Source organism: Artibeus jamaicensis, unplaced genomic scaffold (genome assembly GCF_021234435.1).
Source record: "Artibeus jamaicensis isolate MK-2021 breed Jamaican fruit bat unplaced genomic scaffold, CSHL_Jam_final contig_718, whole genome shotgun sequence".
Taxonomy (NCBI): Eukaryota; Metazoa; Chordata; class Mammalia; order Chiroptera; family Phyllostomidae; genus Artibeus; species Artibeus jamaicensis.
Window position 1 is genome coordinate 1068414 of NW_026521936.1, and position 19515 is coordinate 1087928.

The 19515-nt window shown below is 40.1% G+C and overlaps 1 protein-coding gene across 1 annotated transcript in view; it reads left to right on the forward strand.

Annotated features, from left to right (window-relative positions):
- Nucleotides 1-19515, forward strand: part of CNTNAP2 (contactin associated protein 2) — a 1645556-nt gene that overhangs the window by 588705 nt on the left and 1037336 nt on the right. Inside the window, exon 3 of the mRNA XM_053671916.1 lies at nt 491-684. Coding sequence (XP_053527891.1) covers nt 491-684 — 194 coding nt within the window. The remainder of the gene's footprint in view (nt 1-490; nt 685-19515) is intronic.

A 19515-nucleotide genomic window follows, 5' to 3' on the forward strand; every position in this document is an offset into this window, starting at 1 on the left:
ATTAGGCTTCATCTTAAAAAACAAGTATTCTTTGAACTCTGAACTTTTGACAGCAACATCTACTTTAGAGTTGCGTATAATTACTCTTTGTTTCATTTATAATCTACCCAAATTTCAAACCTTAGATGGGGAATTAATGGGTTGTTACATATATTTTTTCGAGTGATTTTTAGTTGAAAATTTCATGGTAAATTGATCAACCCTCAGCCAATTAGACTTTGACATGTACTAATAAGATCTAATTGAGGAATTATGAAGACATTTGCTCAGGAGAAAATGAGTGCATAATTATGCCATAAAGAGGTTAGAGTATCAGTGTAACCCAGCTGGAGGGATATTAGTTGAAGTCCCAGGGGCATCTGTAAAGGACATTTCATAATATCTATGTGAAATACAGCCCTGCCAAGGCCAAGTAAAAGATGGAAAATAACCCTCTGTCTATTATAGAAGTTTAAATATCTGTTTTCCCCTTTGCCTCTTCCTTGCTCAGGTGCCGGTGGATGGTCTCCATCTGACAGCGACCATTATCAATGGCTTCAGGTTGACTTTGGCAATCGGAAGCAGATCAGCGCCATCGCAACCCAAGGAAGATACAGCAGCTCCGACTGGGTGACCCAGTACCGCATGCTCTACAGCGACACTGGGAGGAACTGGAAACCCTATCATCAAGACGGGAACATCTGGGTGAGTCACTGTGACAAAGGCAGAGGCTCAGAACTGAGTTGCAGAGATCTGACCCTCCCTGCCCTGGTGTAGCCTGGGGAGTGGAGGGAGAGGGCTTGGGTGTGGCTTGGTTGGAGGTTGATCTTGCTGGGTTGTTTTTTTTCTTGTCTTTGTGTTATTATTACTCTCTGGTACTTGCTAAATGAGAAGAAATGGGAGCAAAGCACAGGGAGGTGGGAACACGGACCCAACACCAGCGTGCCCTGCGCCACGCCTTTCTCTCGTGGTGGTGGGAAACTCATCTTTCAAAGTGGACGTGTTCTCTCCAAGTTCCAGTGTATTTCTCAGCAAATAAAACCTCCCAATAAAAGTGCACTGACACCTGAAAAAATAATTATTAGGTAAATAATTTGAAGATGATTGAGCACTATGATTTCTTTCAACGCAATATGTCAAGTTACTATATTTTTGTCTGAAATGCCTGTCTGACGTGGTCCACACTGGACCCCAATCCTGAACCGTGAGTTGAAACTGAAGTCCTGGTGTAGGTTTCCATTTCTGACCCCCACTCACTCTTCTTGCCTCAGACCTACGCTCGTGTGGGAAGGGTTATCGCCAGCAGGGTTGACGTAGCCCTGCTGATGGGCACTGGACAGAGCAGTTCAGTTCCTGCCGGAAGCCTGTCCCATTTTCTGTTCTGTTTCAACCCAGGCCTGTTCTGATGAAACACCACCCCATAGTTACCATTTCTCATGAAGAGAAAAGTAAGGTGGAAATATGGTTCTCATTTAAAATAGAAGAAAATGGAAGACCAGACATAGGTCTGGAGCACATCAGATACCACACTGAGCATCCTCTCTCCAAACATTAAAAATATGTATATAAATTTATTCATATAAGAGAGAGAGACATTGATGCATTCATTGGTTGTTTCTTGTACATGCCCTGACCGGAGATCAAACCCACAACCTTGGTGGGTGTGTGGGGACCATGATGCTCTAACCAACTGAGCTACTTGGCCAGGGCATTTTTAAATATTTTAAAAATTTTCTGGCTTTCAGTCTGATATACGTACACTTATCAATATTTATCTATTAAAAACACTCAGAGAAGCTAATTATCTATCTCTCTATCTCTCTATCTATCTATCTATCTATCTATCTATTCTTATTGGCTGAAGAAACCATTCCCTCAGACTGCAATTTCTACCCAAGGCTCAGGGCAGTGGGTCTCAGCATTGTCTATCCATTTGAATGACCTGAGGGGGCTGGAAAGAATATAGATGCTGGGCACACCCAGACCTATGAAGACAGAATCATCTAAGTAGAAATTAGATGAATGATACCCGTAACATATTCCAAGACAGACATCTTGATTAGGAGTAAAATATGGAAATTATGAAGAAATCATCTAAAAGAGTAGGAACAGTAAAATATATAGTAAGAAATTTCCCATATTGTAATAGCGGTTGAAACCTTTATTACAGATCTGTATTCACTTATTTTTTTTTATTATAAGAAAAAATTTTTAAAGTTTAACCAATTTACTCCTAAAACACTTCAATTACATTGGAAAACTATGTGTATTTACAACACTTGAATAAATTATTTTAAAATATGAAGTGTTGACAGACCTATTTTAGTTTAATTATTTTTAAAAGCAGCCATAACCAACATCAAGTGAAGCCATCAACATTAAACAAGAAAAAACTGGAGGAGGAGAAGGGAGGGTGCAGAATTCACTTTTTAAATTGTGTTCTTCACCGTATTAGACAGAATGCTAGGGAGTTTTAACCTGATCAGAACCACTCTTCCAGAATTTGTATTTAAAAGTCCTCGTGAGTGGTCAGAGTTTGGAGCAAGGCCTGGGGCAGACAGGATCCAGCACTATGACACCAGCTTCTGAGAAAAGAAAAAGCTTCTACAGCTAAGGTGGCCCTCAAGGAGTCAGGAGGCAGAGCTCAAATTCAAGGCAGAGCCCCCTGGGCTGGGGCTCAAGGCAAGTTTTAAGGGGTTGGTGGAAACCAGCTGGTACGTGGGAGTGTTGGTGGGGAAGGTGTGGGTTGGGGAACTTTGGAACATGGTCATTTTTGCTAAGTCAGGGGAAACGGCATCAGCACTGACCTCTCTGGGCAATGGACCCTTCTACTCTGAAAGGGTTCCTGTGTTCAAATCCCAGTCATGCCCTGGTCCTTTGGTTCTGTGGAGGGGACAAGACTTCGGTGCTCAGTACAACCAGAGGTCAAAGTTCTCTCCTCTACACACGGTTCAGCAGCATGACTGAGGTTTTGGTCTGTTGTCCCTAAAAAGCCATCGGTCATGCTGGCTTGGGTAGCTGGTCATGTCCACAGCAGTATCCAATGGTAGTAACTGTCATGTGAAATAAGGAGTGTCCTGAACAAAACGGATGCCACAGTAGCTCTTCAGAAATAACTTCTGTCGAGCCATAATTGTATGGCAAGGACATTTGTATATTGGGATGTGTAAGTTTTAGGAAGCAAATAGAGGGGAAAATGTCTCTTTATGGACAGTTTTCATCTTACAATTAACATCACTCAAAGCCTCTAACATAATTTATGGAAAAAGTGCCTTTCAACCCTGAATATACAATGGAATAACCCAGAAAGCTTTAAACCATGGGGATGATGGGTCCCACCTGCAGAGGTTGGATTTAGTTGATCTAGGGGGCAACCTGGGCACTGGGCTTTTAAAGGTTCCAGGTCATGCCAATTGTATATATATATATAGTTATATATATACATACATACATACATATACATATATATATCCAACACTGAGAACCACATCTTCGATTGGTTTTTGGCCTGTGGGTCGGGAGTGGATGGAGGGATTTTTATTGTGAAAAACAGTAGTAGAATAGAAAATTAGAAAGAGCCTTTTTTAAAGTATAGCAGAGAGTCAGTGACCAACCAATAGACCAATCACCCAACCAGTTAATCACCTGAGAGGAGACAATTGAGGCTCAGACCACAAGCTTTTCCTGCAAAACCCTCACCATTTCCTAACTGTCTGAGGATTGTACCCTAAAATCAGATTGGCATGCTGATAAAATTGTTTGAGAGGCTACAAGTCAGCCTCCCACGTATCTGCCACTGTTGTGTTTTTTGTCAGGTTTTCCTCTCACAGTGGGACTGTCAGTCCTCACCTGTCACACTGTGCTTAGGTGGAGAGCAGGTGACAGCTAGTGGAGGGGGAGGTCTGGGGGTGGAGGGATGGAGCGAAAAGGGTAAAGGACTCACAGACACAGACAACAGGGTGGTGATTGCAGGGGGGAGGGGAGTGTGAAGGGGCTCAATGGTAATGGGAAAAACACAATAAAGATTAAACCTTTTAAAAAAGATGCTTACTAACATGCAACCATGCCTGAGCTTTAATTCATTTATCTGATGCTAGGCAGTTAGGGATGATTCCGTGCTGACTAAATGCAGAGACGTAAATTCAAAAGGCTCAGTAGGGGAGAATCTTCCAAGGTGACTTGGACTCTTGGCAACACAACGATTACATTCCTTTTAATAATCTATGACAGAAAAGTTTTAATCCTGCTCATGGGAAAATAGTCCATAGTTTTGATGTATTTGAAAAGATAAAATCCGTTGTTTTCTAAGAATTCTGGAGAACATTATAGCATAGGCCTTAACATGCATTAAGTGATTAAAATTTAGCATATACCCATCTCAACGAACAATGCTCTTTGGCTTAAGTCTATTAAAATGGTTATTAATATTGGGTTTTCTTTCAATGCAACTACTGTTTAACATAAGGTATACTGCACTTACATAAAAGAGACTTATAACATAGCAAAGATTGGCTGGCTTTTGGATGGATCGCACTTAATGTAAATTCCAGACAGTCAAAAGATTTTAGTTGATGCTGTTTTCAGGTTGCTTTTCCCACCCAGTCCTAAAATGACTGATAACCGAGAAGAATGCCAAGTAATGGAAATTCAATCACTCGAATATTGTTTTTAACAAACGTCAGTGGTTATTCTTTCTATGATTGCAGGGGATAAGGGCACCATAACTAATGTTATTGTTGTATTCTCCTTAAATGCCCATATGCAGTTTCTGAGTTATTTTCTGACCTTTGAATAATATGTGAAAATAAGCAAGATCAGCTCCTGTATTGACACGTTATGGCAATGCCACAACATTTTTGAAGTCACGAATCTGACTCTGGACTCTCACTGTGGAATGAGAATGGCTCTTGAAGAAATTCCTGAAAACGGTTTCTCTGAATAGTTAATACTCAAAGGTGTGAGTTGCCAAATGTGCTTAACTAGTCAAACCTTCCCATTCCTCTTTCGTAATACTAAGCATAATAGAATTCTTTATACTTTATCCACAATGACAATTTGTTGTGTTTAGAATTCCCTTTACAATGTAAAAGGGTAATATGTGTGGATTGGTAAAATTAACCCCCCCATATATTACATTTCCATATTGCAAGAAGTCTAACTTACATACTTTTCTTGAGATAGTTCAGGTTTCCCTGGAATGATCCATTGGACAGGGGGAAATAGTCTTTGTAGGCATTTTTCATCAATAGTTCATGCGACCTCATATTAAACAAGAATTCCAGCAGAATTTCACCAAGGGGCTACGTTTAGTTTTGCTTGGGAAACTCAGTTGCTGGTTTTTTTTTTTTAAATAAAAATCTAGGGGAAGGGAAGGAGAGAGGGAGAGAAACATCAATGTATGGTTGCCTTTCGGCGTCCCCTCTGGGCGGCCTGCAGGAAACTGAACCCTTAGCCTCCACACACACCAGCAGGGCTTTCAGTTGCTGGTTTTTGAGTGCAAAGTATGTAGAGGCAAAATAGAAAATTGCTGTATTAATAGGGAATGCCTTCTTCCATACTACTACTATTTTATAGGATAGTAACCTACTACAAATTTACCTGTAATTTAAGCATATTTTTCTTTTAAATTTTTTCCTTAAAGATGATAAAGTTTATATATTAGGTATTATAATTACTTTTTCAAACAGTTCTGATCCCTCTATTAATGGTAGGCCAGTATGAGATCATGATCAGTACCACTGAATGTATTAAATGGAGAATCCACAGGGCAGAAATGTTTTATTATATTTGATAGCATGGTTAGATACTCATCAATAATATAGGGATAGATAAGTTCATAGTTTCTAAGCAATGTTAGAGTGTTGATTTGCTAGATGTGTCAAAAACCTGAATGGCTGTCATTTACATGCTTCTTCCACATATACATAAAACAATCGATTATCATAAATTTGAAACATCCACAATATCTGGAATGCAAACAGTTGTCAACAGATTAATTGAATAAATTATTTGATTCTCGAATATCAAGTCAATAACTGGACCAATATGTTCTCCACTTTCTTTATAACCAAAGGCCCAGTCAATCAGTATTTGCATAATAAAAATTCCCCAAACATCTTATCAGATTTGCCTATAACCAGCCAGGTGTTTGGCAAGGGAAAGCCAAGGCATGCTTTTAAAAGTCTGAATTCAAGGATCTAATTTCGTTATTTGGTTAATAAACTCCAAGAAGTCACTTTCTGTTTCAAATATCTGATCTGAGAAATGGGAAAGATGCCCATTCGGAGACTTAAGTGAGGATTTCTAAGAAGTTCTGCAAGCTACCGAGACTGAGCAACACGTGTGTGACCAATTCCCTCTCTCCGAAGCGTTCTCTGAAACAAGTGTAGCATTTTTCTTAGGAGAGACCATCGTGACCCTTGTCACATTTTCATCTCCCTCTTTCCTTCCCGGATCCATTCTACCAGAGTTTATTCTCATTCGTGATTTAAAACAACTGACAATGTTTTAGATGAAGGAAGCAGGACTTAAAGTAGGAGGTGGGTGGTGGACAAGCCTGTGGCTCATCTTCCGGTTATGGAGTGCCACCAGGAGACAGCGAGTGCAGGTGGCACTTGTGAGGCATGGCGGGCCAACCCTGCTCTGTGCCAAATGCCACTGCGGCGCTTGCAACAAATCACCTGTTACCATCATGAAGGCCAGGTGCCGAATGAGCTGTGGAAGGGGACCTTGTTTTAAATGAATGCATTATTCTGTCCTGTGCTCTCAACCATTCATTGTAACAGTTGCACTAATTTTCCAAATCACTTAAAAATATGTTCTAGTTATAGATGGGAAGCGTAAGTGTTTCACAGTTCAATAGTAAACTGAGCTTCTTTCAGACAGATCTATAACTGTTGCCTGCACGTGAAATTAGGGATGTCCGCCCTCCCGGTCTCTTATTCATGTATCTGCCATCAGCGAGTAACACCTTCCACTTTACTTAGGACATGAGTGGAATGTGTTTTGACTATTGACAGGAGTTTCCCTTGCTTGTTTAGGGAAACAATGGCACATGGCTGCCATTGGTCGTTTGGGAAAGCAGCTGGCAGGCACATTCGAAATAATTTTATCGATAGCTTGTTGAGAAATAAAACACCTCAGAGTCATCAGCATTAAAGCCTTCTGAAAATGACCCCTGGCATAAATGGGGTAAAATCTTTAGGCCGTGTATAGAATAAAATGATTTCCAAGCTGAATTTAGTATCAGCTTTTTCTTTCTCTGAAATAGATTTTTCTGTTTACACCTCTCTTAGGCTGGGTGATATTTTAACAGTCTCATGAATTTTAATAAGTGGAGAGGATATACCAAATCCTTTTGCATAGATGGTAAGGCCTCTAATTCGTGAATTTTGATCACCTTTCTAGATACGCAGTTGTGTTGTGAGATTCTCATTTTAAGAGGTCATGAGATGATGTCTTGTGTCAATCTGTGAGTCATTTAATATTCTAAACATAAACAATGCCTGGGCTGGTGTGGCTCAGTGGACTGAGTGCCAGCCTGTGAACCAAATGGTTGCTAGTTCAATTCCCAATCAGAGCACATGCCTGGGTTGTGGGCCAGGTCCCCAGTAGGGGGTGTAAGAGAGGCAACCACACATTGATGTTTCTCTCTTTCTCCCTCCTTTCCCTCTCTCTAAAAATAAGTAAAATCTTTTTAAAAATATTCTAAACATGAAAAATATATAGAACTATTCTAACTAACATGGTTATGTGTTTGTTTTTTCCAGAAATTTGGAAGATAAAATAAGATTTATTAATAATAGAGAGTATACTGTTGGCATACACTGTTAGGTAAAGGAAAATGATTAATGCGATATGATAAGATTTCTCAGAGGCAATAAAAATATAGCATATAATTGTTCACAGTCTAGTACATTTTTCATCTGAGATAAAATAGGATATATGAAATCATTGTTCTGAAATTTTTAAGTATATTTGATTGCTTGGCAAGCACTCTGGGAAAAGAAAGGCTCTCAATAAGAATCTTGATATTGTCAGGTCCTTATTTTACTCTGGACTCAAATAATGGAGACACCAATATTTTTCTTGCCAGAACAAGGGTGGCTTTAGGTGCAAGGGGGCTAAATGACTTCAAGTGAATGCAAATTCCCACCGAGTGTTGATAGATAGATACCTACAAATATTTAAAATAAAATATTTATCTCCTCATGAAAGATGCATGTCCCTGCTCAAGTGGTAACTTCGTGGAAGTTAGAGGAATACTAGTCAGCCTACCTGGGGGCATTCAGAGCTGCGGAAAGCAGGCTGCTACGTAGCCACAGGCCCCTGAGCAGCAGGTACTCTGGAGTCGGAGCACACAGGCCCATCACCAGGCTTGGTGCACTTTGGGCGGATCCCTTAAACTTTCTGTGCCTAAGTTTCCTCATCTGTCCAATGCAACTAATAACACTGCTTTTCACGTCAATAGTGCCTCCCTCAATAGAGATGACAGGTACCACATGAAGAGCTTTGAAAAATGCCCGCTGCGTATTAACCCCTCAATTATTATATTTTATTCGTGTGAGACTTCCAGATGCATTGCTATAGTATATTGTATTGGGTCTGTCCTCGAAAATTCAAAATAGCCTACTATTTTTACTCTACAATAGCTTTTCTGGACTAATACATTGGTGCATGAGTTGTATTATAACTGTGCTTCTCAGCCTGAAGTGACTAATAACTCATTTCCAAGTATAATTGGGAATGCTAATTTAATTATGACGTCGGAGTCATGATCCTATGCATTGTCACACGGAGTCCTATGCATCACAGTACAAACTATGTCCGGAGAGTGCCCGGCCTGGGCAAGACTGAGAGGGAAAGCATGAGATCGTATCATGCTATTTGGTAAGGTGCACAGTTTAAAACTTAGGAATGGCTTATTGATGTAATTTTTCATTTAAAATTCCGGACCACGGTTGACCAGGGTCACTGAAACCACAGACAGTGAAACCGTGGATAAGGGCGGGGGGCAGTATGCAGGGTAGCCACGGAGGTAGAAAGTCTGCAGACAGAGCGAGAGGCCCCTCTGAATGGAGATGCTCAATGTGAGTCTGATGGACCAGCAGCATCCGCATCCCCTGGGAGCTCATGAGAAAGGCAGACAGTCAGACACCCACCCCATACTTTTCAAATCAGAATCTGCATTTTTTCCTTATTTTTGAGAAAGGTGAAGGGAGGGAGAGAAACATTAATGTGAGAGCGGAACATCACTTGGTTGCCTCTCATATGCACCCGACACACTGAACCTGCTACCCAGGCGTGTACCCCTATTGGGTATCAAACCAGCAACCCTTCAGTATGCAGGTTGCTACCCAGCCAACGGGGCCAAAGGGGCCGGGAAATATCTGCATTTTAACAGTATTCACAGATGATTCATATACATGTCAAGGATAGGATGTATTTGAGAGAGAGAGAAATGAGAATTGGCCTGTGTCTCCAAACCATAGTGCAGAATTAAAAGGATTAGAAGTCACAGTGCAAATTGTATGTTGACTTATGAAAGGAGAATAAACTTTGACAAACAGGCACTTACTGAGCATTAATCATGAAAAACAAACACAGTTACTGCTTTCTAGGGGCAAAAAAAATAGAGTGGCAATGCTAAACATATACATTCATAATTGCAGCGTATAATTACTGCATCCTAATGGATGGAGTTTTGCACAGGTCATCCTGTGAACACACACACACACAGAACGCCTCGTTCAGAGTGGTCGAAGGTCATGGTCAGCAAAGGCTTCTAGAGAAGCTAAGTGTTGTTCGCTAAGCAGGTAAGGAGTTGGTCTTGCGGAGAACAGGAGCTGGGAGCCTTTCCTCCCAATGAGTCTTCTACTGAAACAGGTAGGAATGGACAGTGAGACACTATAATTAACCCCGTTTTTCCTGAGTTCTTATTACAAACCTATGTAGGAATACAAATCTGACCTCTCATTAAAATTCTTCAATCATATCCATCAAATCGGTAATGTTTCAGTTGTGTCATGAGATTATCAACTTGGGAAGAAGGTTGGAGTTTATGCAGTCTTTCAGGGCCCATCTCCACACTACTCAGTACAGAGTTCATCACGTAATAGACGTTTGAGAGTGTACAATTGATTTGAAGTATCTAGTTCTGAAAGTAAATGGGCTAAAGCTGAGGGGCATGATATTACTTAAATCCAAGGCACATATTCAGATATACTGACCCCAGTACTCAGCATGGAGCCAAACACCTATTTTTTGTTTAGCAAGAAGCCTCATTATGATAATGACCACTTGCTTATTTTGACTGGATGAAAACAATTTAATTGCATAACACAGATACTTACAGAATGGAGAGAGTGTGAGCTCTGGACTTGAACTTCACATATTACACCTCTACCCCAACACTTAGCAACAGTGAGCCCTGAACCATGTTAACGGTGAATGGTTGAAGGATGTCAAGTTAAGGAGTTGATAGATCTTTCCTTGAGGATAATGCAACCTCATTATAAGGATGATAACTGTAAGCAAAAGCCCGGTTATCTTGTGTAATTTTCCAGATGCTCATGCGCCTGGTGATGGTGGTAATGTCTACACTGAGAGTGTCACTTATGCACACAATTTAGCCAAGTAACTAATTTAGTCAGTGTTGACTTTGAGGAATAACTCAGAGAATGTTCAAATGTCTTGGCAAATACGTTTAGTTTGCTTGAATACACTAGCTTAATTATCTTCTGTGGGATCATTCTGGCAAAAAGATGAACAGCAGGTAGCCTGTGTGCACAGAGCCCGCCGTTACCCTCGGTGCCTTTTCAGGAGTCTGGGGGAAGCACAAAGCAGAGACTTCTGTGGTTGGACAGTGACATCGTGATTCCAAATGAAGAGACTTTTTGAGAGATGCATCTGCGAGTCTCCCGTGAAGTGCACTGACATGTTCTGATGAGACAGTGGGTCTATTATAATTGGCATTTGCATGGTTTATAACCCTATTAATATGAAGCTGTAGTGGAGTCTATGAAAAGTCTCTTTTGTGAAGTAGCAGAGCCGACCCCCAAAAATCTCCATGGACCAATGGATCCAACCAGCATTTATTGAGCGTTCATTGAGTGTTTGATATGCTTTATCTCAGTCAGTCTTCAAAACAACTAAAATGCAATACCGTAGATGATGATGACGTTGATGACGATGGCTAAACCTATTCTATAGATGCAGAAATTAAAGACTGGAGTAGGTAGTGAGTTCCTTGGAGCACGTGGTGAATTAGCAGTGGAGCTGGGATTTGTCACCCGGACTGTCTAACTAACTAGCTTGTGGTCTTTCCCAGTATAGCTCGCTCGGCTGCCCCTTTCCCCTTTCTGCAGGACACTTGGTGCCCACCTCATCTTAACTCTAACGTGCTGTCCGTCTTTGTGACCGCGTATCATATATACCGTACCATTCTCTCCGTAAACGTACCAGTCCTGTTGGGTTAGGGGCCCCATCTTCCTCCAGCATGACCTCTTTTTAACTACTTTCAATACGTATGCAGTGACCTTATTTCCAAATAAGATAACATTCTGGGATCCTGGGGGTTAGGACCTGAACATGTGGATTTTAGTCAGATGTTCTTCAACACACAATACCTAAGTACTAGAAAGTGCTTTATAAAGTTATACCATGAGAACCTAATTGCTATCCCTGTGGCGGTGGTAGTGTTGGCTGCATTATGAAGAATACGGACTGGTCTTACGAGAAAGACTGTAGCCTCTCAGAGGAGTTGTGTATCATACTGAACTCAGGAGATTGGCCTGGGTCCAACCACAAGAGACTGGTTGATGACTAGTTATAGGTGAGTCTCTGCATTCATTTATTTACAAGAAAGACATCAAAGAAACATTCCCATAATCATTCTCTCTTGGGTGGCAAATGAGCTGAAGATATTTTTTTATCTTTTTTTAAAAAATCAATCTCTCACCTCCCACCATGAAAAATATTTGACCCTTAAAAAATATGCAAGTTTCAAATCTCACATAGTTTATTCTGAATTAAACACCATTTTGGCCCTGGCTGATGTGGCTCAGTGGATTGAGCACGGACCTGTAAACCAAAGGGTAATGGGTTCCATTCCCAGTCAGGGCACATGCCTGAGTTGTGGGCTAGGTCCTAGGTCGGGGAAGCATGAGAGGCAACCACACATTAATGTTTCCCTCCCCCTTTCCTCCCTCCCTTCCCCTCTGTCTAAAAATAAAGAAAATACTTTTTAAAAAATTTTCAAAACACCATTAGGCAGTATAAACATCATTTAATTCTTTGAGCTATATTACTTATTCAAAACTGGATTCTAGAGAATGTATGTTGCAAATAATTACAGACATGTCTTCTGTCAACAAAGAAAAGAGTTCTCTCAAAGGTACGACAGCTGGTCCAGTTGGATCTTGAGATTCAATTGCTAATTCACTCAGATTATAATGGTACAATGCTTTACAGTTTTGTCATAGAATACACATTAGAAAACAGCTGCATGATGACCTGAGAGCAACAGAAAAAGACCATGACTTTGTCATAAAGTCATTCAGGCTGCCTATAATAGCCTGGTACAAATGAGTGTCTGATAACAGAAGTGACCAACTACAAAAGTTGGCAGGTCCTTGGAAAGGATTTTTGATTGGGATACCAGAAAATATCTACCATGGCTTTGACACATGACTTATTAAATAAAACGGTCAGTGTATAATGAAACATCTATAATTTCACGATTTTATTCTTGGAATAGTGATAGGAGTATTGCATATTCACTTTTCTGGAAACAAGCAATAATGTCAATGCTGTTTATCTTTCAGTTTTAAAGTCAAAGGCCAAAGAATTCATTATTCAGATAATTATTTTACGTTTGGTGTCAGGGTAACTGATAATGAAATAAAACACACACACATGCACACTCAACCCTTACTAGAAGTAAATGTTAATCTTCCCTCAAGTTACAGAACATCTGTGGATGTTTAATAGAATCAGTCTGAATTCTCCAGTGATGTAATTGCGGTGCATAGATGTTAGACATTTTGACTCAGGTCAAATACTGCTGCTAATACTGCCATTCACACCAGATTTGCCTGAGAAGTCCTTCCTGGGTCAAACACTGTGGCAAGAGCCCAAGAGGTGAGAGACCAAGTTGATTCCCTAGTTCTCTGCCCCCAAAGTCTTTGCTGTCTCCATTACACCAGATTTAAGGAGATAAAACAGTGAGTGATGAAAACATGTATGTTCTCAGAGGGGATTATTCGTGTTGTCAACATGTTGGGTCTCAGCAGCTAGGACAGCACCTTGTGCATTGAACATCCTTAGTAAATACTTGTGAACAGAGTAACTGAGTTATAGGATTTAGTGGACATTGGGATATGGCCACTTAACCTTGATATATGCTATAACATGAACTATATACTTTACTTAAGTCCATACTTTTAGGAAATGTAAACTCTCCAGCAGTAAGTGGATATGATATGCAATGTGTTTTTGCGTCATTCAGAAAATAGAGAGAGAGAGAGAGACAGAGACAGAGAGAGAGAGAGAGAGAGTGTGTGTGTGTGTGTGTGTGTGTGTGTGTGTGTGTGTGTGTGTGTATGTAGGGAGAAGAAAAGAATGATATGCCCTGGCCAGTGTGGCTCAGTTGGTTGAAGCATCATCCTGTGGACCAAAAGGTCACTAGTTCAATTCCCAGTCACGGCACAAGCCTGGGTGGCAGGTTCAGTCTCTGGTTGACACACATGTTTTCTTTCTCACATGGATGTTTCTCTTTTTCTCCTTCCTTTCTTCTCTCTCAAAAATCAATAAACGTGTCCTCAGATTGGCATTAAAAAAAAAAAGAATGATACAGCACAGAGCAACCCTGGGGAATCGAAATAAAAACAGAGGGTATACCATGCTCCACACACTGTTCATGCTACTTTTTTATAAGTTTGAAATTATTTCTAAAGAGTTAAAACAAGTATTTTTAAAATGAAAAGATGCGGGCTATCAACACATTATTTTTGTTGCTGTTTAAACAGGGTGTTCTTTGAAAATCAGACGCCTTTTGAGTGCATAAGCATGTTGTTCTTAATCTGGTCATTGACACCTGGGTCAGTATGTACAATTGTCACTGTCAGGCTCACCCAAGGAAGGTGGATGTCCTGAGGAAATGAGCAATTGCACTGTGATAAGACAGAGGAAAGAAACGATACCACAGCAGTGACCCAAAGGCCACATATGGAGCGATGACCGGGCGGGGCAGGCATCTGAACTGACAAGAGGAAGCAGGGCGCAAGGGAAAAAACCCACCGCCATGTGTCCACACACAGTGGTCCCTTAGGGACTCGTCCTGGTCAAAATGATGTTAGCCCACGGCAGCTCCCTTTATGCTTAGTTTTACATCACACACTCCAAAGCACTACACAAAGGAAATAAATTCCGAAGGATCTTTATTCGACGGGATTCTCGGGGTGAGGGGGTGTCAGCAGTTTGCTGCAAGCCCTGAATTACGCCATTAGCCAGGTGAGGCTCCAGGATCCCAAGTCACACTTGTCAAAACCAAGTGGACAGTGGAGAGAAATAAGACAGATGAAATGAGCTCTGGACAATTTGACATTTTGAAAACATCTGTAGGAAGAGGCACTAAGGGCTGAGGCTGAAGAAAATAAATCACAATTAGGGCTTGTTCTGGAAAAAAAATCACCAAGATCTACGCTGGTGAGGTTCCTCTTGACAGAGGTAGATGTTGTGTTTCCTGGGAAGGGTTTTCAGGCAGATGTGATTTGCTGGTTCTCTGCATTCATTTATTGTGTCCAGATGTGGAAAAGAGCATCTCTCCATACGCAGGCGATTTATACCCAGTTACAAGGTTAACTAGGTACCAAGTTTTCTGTAACTACACATGAATATTTCCAGTTTCCCTACCAGCTCTGGCTTTTAAAATAGTTAACGACCCATTACTTAATAACATCATCTCCTGAAGGTAGTCACTTATAAATAGCATAAACTTCAGTGTTGGGTGTTTTTATCAATATTATGATAATTGAAATGTATGACCTAGGATTCCCCTCTTTTGGATAGATTTTGCTGCGCATTATTTATTTCGTGGAATGTTGCATAAATGCCTTTCTCAAACCCTTCACACATTTGGAGGACCCCGGAGAAGCCAATATGGAGAAAATGATATTGTGAATATGCCTCTCTAAGAATGAACTCTCTTAGAAACTGCACGGGCTTTGCATTTACATATCAGAGGATTCCTAAACCTTCAGAAAAACAGAGTCCTGACACCATGTGGATTCAGATCCTATGAATGAAACGGTATTAAAAGCAATTGCAATTGAGGGTAAAGATAAATAAAGTTTGCAATAATGTATAGGAAAGTACATTAGATGCGCAGGTGTATTTCAGCAGAGATCAGGAAATGTATTTCAGTTTCCTCATCAAAGATCGAGAGTCAAATCTTAAAGGAAAGCAGGACAGAGTCCAATTTTGTTGTAAAGAGCGTGTCTAAAATGGGCACCAAGAATGTGACCTGTCTCCCTGATTCCTAGGGCTGGAACAAATGTGTGGGCAGAAAAAGACCAGTACAGCTGTGTACATGAACTCCTATAGGCGTTGAAGAAGATCAAGTTTTTAAAAAGTTACTGAAATCCAATCCTAACCCTAACCCTGACCCTGACACCTACCCAAGCTCCAAATTCAACTCCAATCCAGTCTCCTACTCCATCCTAATTCCTAACCCTAGTAAATGTGTACTTGAACTTGAATCCAGCCTAGTAACTTGTAGTTGCCTAGTAAAGGTGTACTTGAACTTGAATCCAGCCTAGTAACTTGTAGTTGCCTACTAAATGTGTACTTGAATTTGAATCCAGCCTCAATTCTCTGATAAAAATCCAGTCATGCCACAAGAAAAAAATTAGATCTTTTTAATAATCTATGATTACTTAAATTATGAATGTACTTTTTTTCTTATTGACCTCATGTCAAATATAACACAAAAAACTGAAGTCATTTCTCAAATTATGTTATTGATAAAATAGTTAATTAAGTATACGTAGAAGCACATTGCAATGTGGAGTATATTATTTCAGGATAGCAATTACGAGGAGATTTTTTCATGTATTAGCAAGATTAAATTAGGGTATATGTTAAGGTTGATAGTATTATAAATGTCCTTTTTTGCTCTCTGCCAGCAGAGGGCAGTAGAGCCACAAGATGAGGGAGCCGAACTTGACACCCAAGCTCTTCCTACTGCCCCTTCCCACGGCACATTAAATCCTATCCTACTCGTAAATTCATAGTATCTACTCTGAGGCACAACTTGAGAAACTCTCCTCTTTCTCATCTCATCTCATCACTCTGGATTTTCCCTTTAGCATACGGATATGCTTTTATTTCTTCGGACTTTGAAAAGCCATCTTGATCCCCACCAGGGATGACTCTTCTCCCTCATTCTCCTTTGTTGCAAAATTCTTCAAGCGATGTCTTGACCTGCTCTGTTCTGTTTCCGACTGTTCTCAGGCCTCTCCTGTCTGACTTTCATTTCCACTCTCACCTTTGCACTTGACCTGCCTTCACAGGTGAACAGAGCAGAGTTATTTCCTCCCCCATGATCCACTTTCTGTCTGGGATTTCTGAGCACCACGATCTCTGGGCTTTCTCCCTACTGAATTTGTTGTTCCTCAGTCTCTTATGTTGATTTTTCCTTGAAACCAAGATTTTTTTTTAACTGTTGGGATACTCTGGAACTCAGTCTCTCTCTCTTTTAATTTCCACCTCCACTCATTCATGCCCTTGGCAATTCCAGTCTTATGCCTTTGAATACCAGATATTTTTCTTCTCCATTTCATTTGTTTTAAATCCACTATTCTGGGTGATTACTACAAAGGGAGGAAGAGAAAGGAGACATAGACAAAAAGGTTCCTGCAGAGTAGGGAGCTTGTTTTATTTCTTTCTTTTCTTTTTTTATAGGTTAGAAAGACAGTTGAAAATGTGGACTAAGAGGAGAAGCTCATGCCAAGGATCTGAGGATGGTAGAGGTTATGGGCTGGAGACAAGTGTATTTCATTTCCATTTGTACACATCCTGCCTTGTGCTGGGCACTGTGCCATGTACTATCTGGCTTTAGAAAGTTCTAGAATAGTCTGTATGGTGCAATAAGACCATAAACTACATAGGAGCATATTTATCTGGAAGATATTTGACTTGCAAACTTCTCTATAAACACTGAGCAGAAAAGAAGATACTTTATAAAAAATATATATACATATGCATATAAACATATTAATCAGCTATGTTAGTTTTAAATATATTTCCTACATAAATAAATACCTAAGTTCATTTAGAGTGCTCACTTAAACACATGAGAAACATCTCTTGAAACATAAAACACAATACATTGTTAACATTGTGGTATTGTTGGTCAAGTCTGCTGAAATATGTCTGCCAGGACCACAGGGATATAGAATTAGCTCCCAACCAATGAAAACCTCTGAAAGGCAGGAAGTTGAATAACCGTGAAGTTGAATAGCCGTGAGGCCTGCAGTTTTATGTGTGTTTCCCTCTTTACTTATTGCCCACTTTCACACTTCCCATGGATGGGCCACCCCGAGTGGATCTAACTCCCTTATCTTTGCGTTGTGTGGGTATCCATTTTACTTTATTTTTACCTTTTTGCCTTAACCTTTCGTTTTCTTCAATGTGTTTTAAAATTCAAAAAGTTAGTAAGTATCTTATAATGAGCTGCTTTAAGTGCCAGTAATTTTATAAAATGGCTTTATTTGGTAAAAATCAAAGCAGTTGACAAAAGATAAAGTATTATACCAGCATATAATTGCTGTTAATAATAGTACTCTAACTAGGCCTCAATTCTGACACTGGAAGATTGTGAGTCTATCTCTAAGCACGAGGTAACCGTGAAAATCACCTCCTAATTTAAAAACTGGAATCAAGAGGATATGGACACTTCCTTTTCTATCAAGGTTATCGGGATTTGTTACACTGCTTCCCCACCCGCATGACACAGCTAAAGACCAAAATTGCATCCGATCAAATGAAAAGCAAGTGGTTTTATATAATTGACTGGATTTGGGAGCTTTGGCGCCTCATGAATATTTAAAAGGTACATGTAGCTAAAAATCTGAATATAGTTGTATAATGGTCATGCTTGAGCCCCTGGTGGATCGGTTAACCTCTGGGCATTTGATTTTGAATAAAGGGGTTATTATTTGTTGGCAGTTGTGTGACCGTTCTAATTAAAAAGCGCTTGCCAACCCTTTTAATTATTCATCCTATCAAGCGTCCTCCTGTGAAGAGGGTTGACGTGCCTATTTTATCAGTATATTGGGAAAAAAATAAACACAAAATAATTGACCCGGGGCAAAGTCCATGGCAGTGACCAGACTGTAGAAGCCAGAACTTTTCCACTTACCAATTATTGAGATGACTTGTTCCTAATAGAGCCCTTTATTCTCATTTAATTAACTTTATAATTTAAGAAATAAGTTGGTATGTTGAGAATATTTGGCATATTAAATAAGTCCCTTACTTAAATCTCAGGCTATATTCCAAATATCCTACCCAGACTGTGTAGCGTTAAAGAAACTATGGCCCCTGGGCCTTGCCTAACGGCAACAAAAGCGAAAAGATGACGTATCTCGGCAACTTTGGCATCCTCAAGTGTTGTCCCTTGCAGTGACAGCAATGAATCACTTCTCATCCTGTTTCCTTGTACTAATAGTACACAATGCCCTTGACATTGGGGATCTCATTTAAAGATAATAACACCCCATGCAACGTGCAACTCATTGTTTCCCTATGTGTAGGAACTGAGATTTATACATAATATTTGCATCGTTACCAAGGGGAAAAGAGGTGATGCTCCTTGGCTGGCAATCAGAGACTTTGCGGAGAGCCCTGAAGGGTTAAAATGCATGCTGTTTGTATTTCCTATCTGAAGGTTTTCTTCAGCTTGGCTAGGAATTCAAAATCCTGGGTTGCATACACACGCCCTCATATTCTCGCACTGTGGGCAGACAGACACATGTCCACGCATGACCCTGAGTACATGGCTTTGTGGCACAGCGGTATAGCAGGGACTCTGGGGTACGGTGTCGTCTTTCTGGTGCTTTCAGTGACTAAATCGTCTCAAACAGCCTCTGAAATAAACCAGTGTTACGCACACTCTTGTGCTTGAATGAACTTAACGCATGCAGACTTTGACTTAATTGCTATTTTATTGAGTGAATATGGTCTGACACAGTGATCTTAAGTATGGAAATAATTAGTGAACTTTTAAATTGGGATAGTATTTAATACACCTTTTGTTAAAAAAAAACAACAATGATTTGACTACTTGAAAAATCCATCTTACTTAGATCAGTAGCTATGTGTCAGTGTAACGTGAACAGCAGGCTGGAATTTCAGAGAAAAGCAATGACATAAAATTTGCATATTGATACTTTAGTCATAGGCAAAAAATCACTTAAAAGTGATTTGTTTTTGCTCAAAGATACATGAAGCCTAAAAAGATAAAGCGAAAGGAGG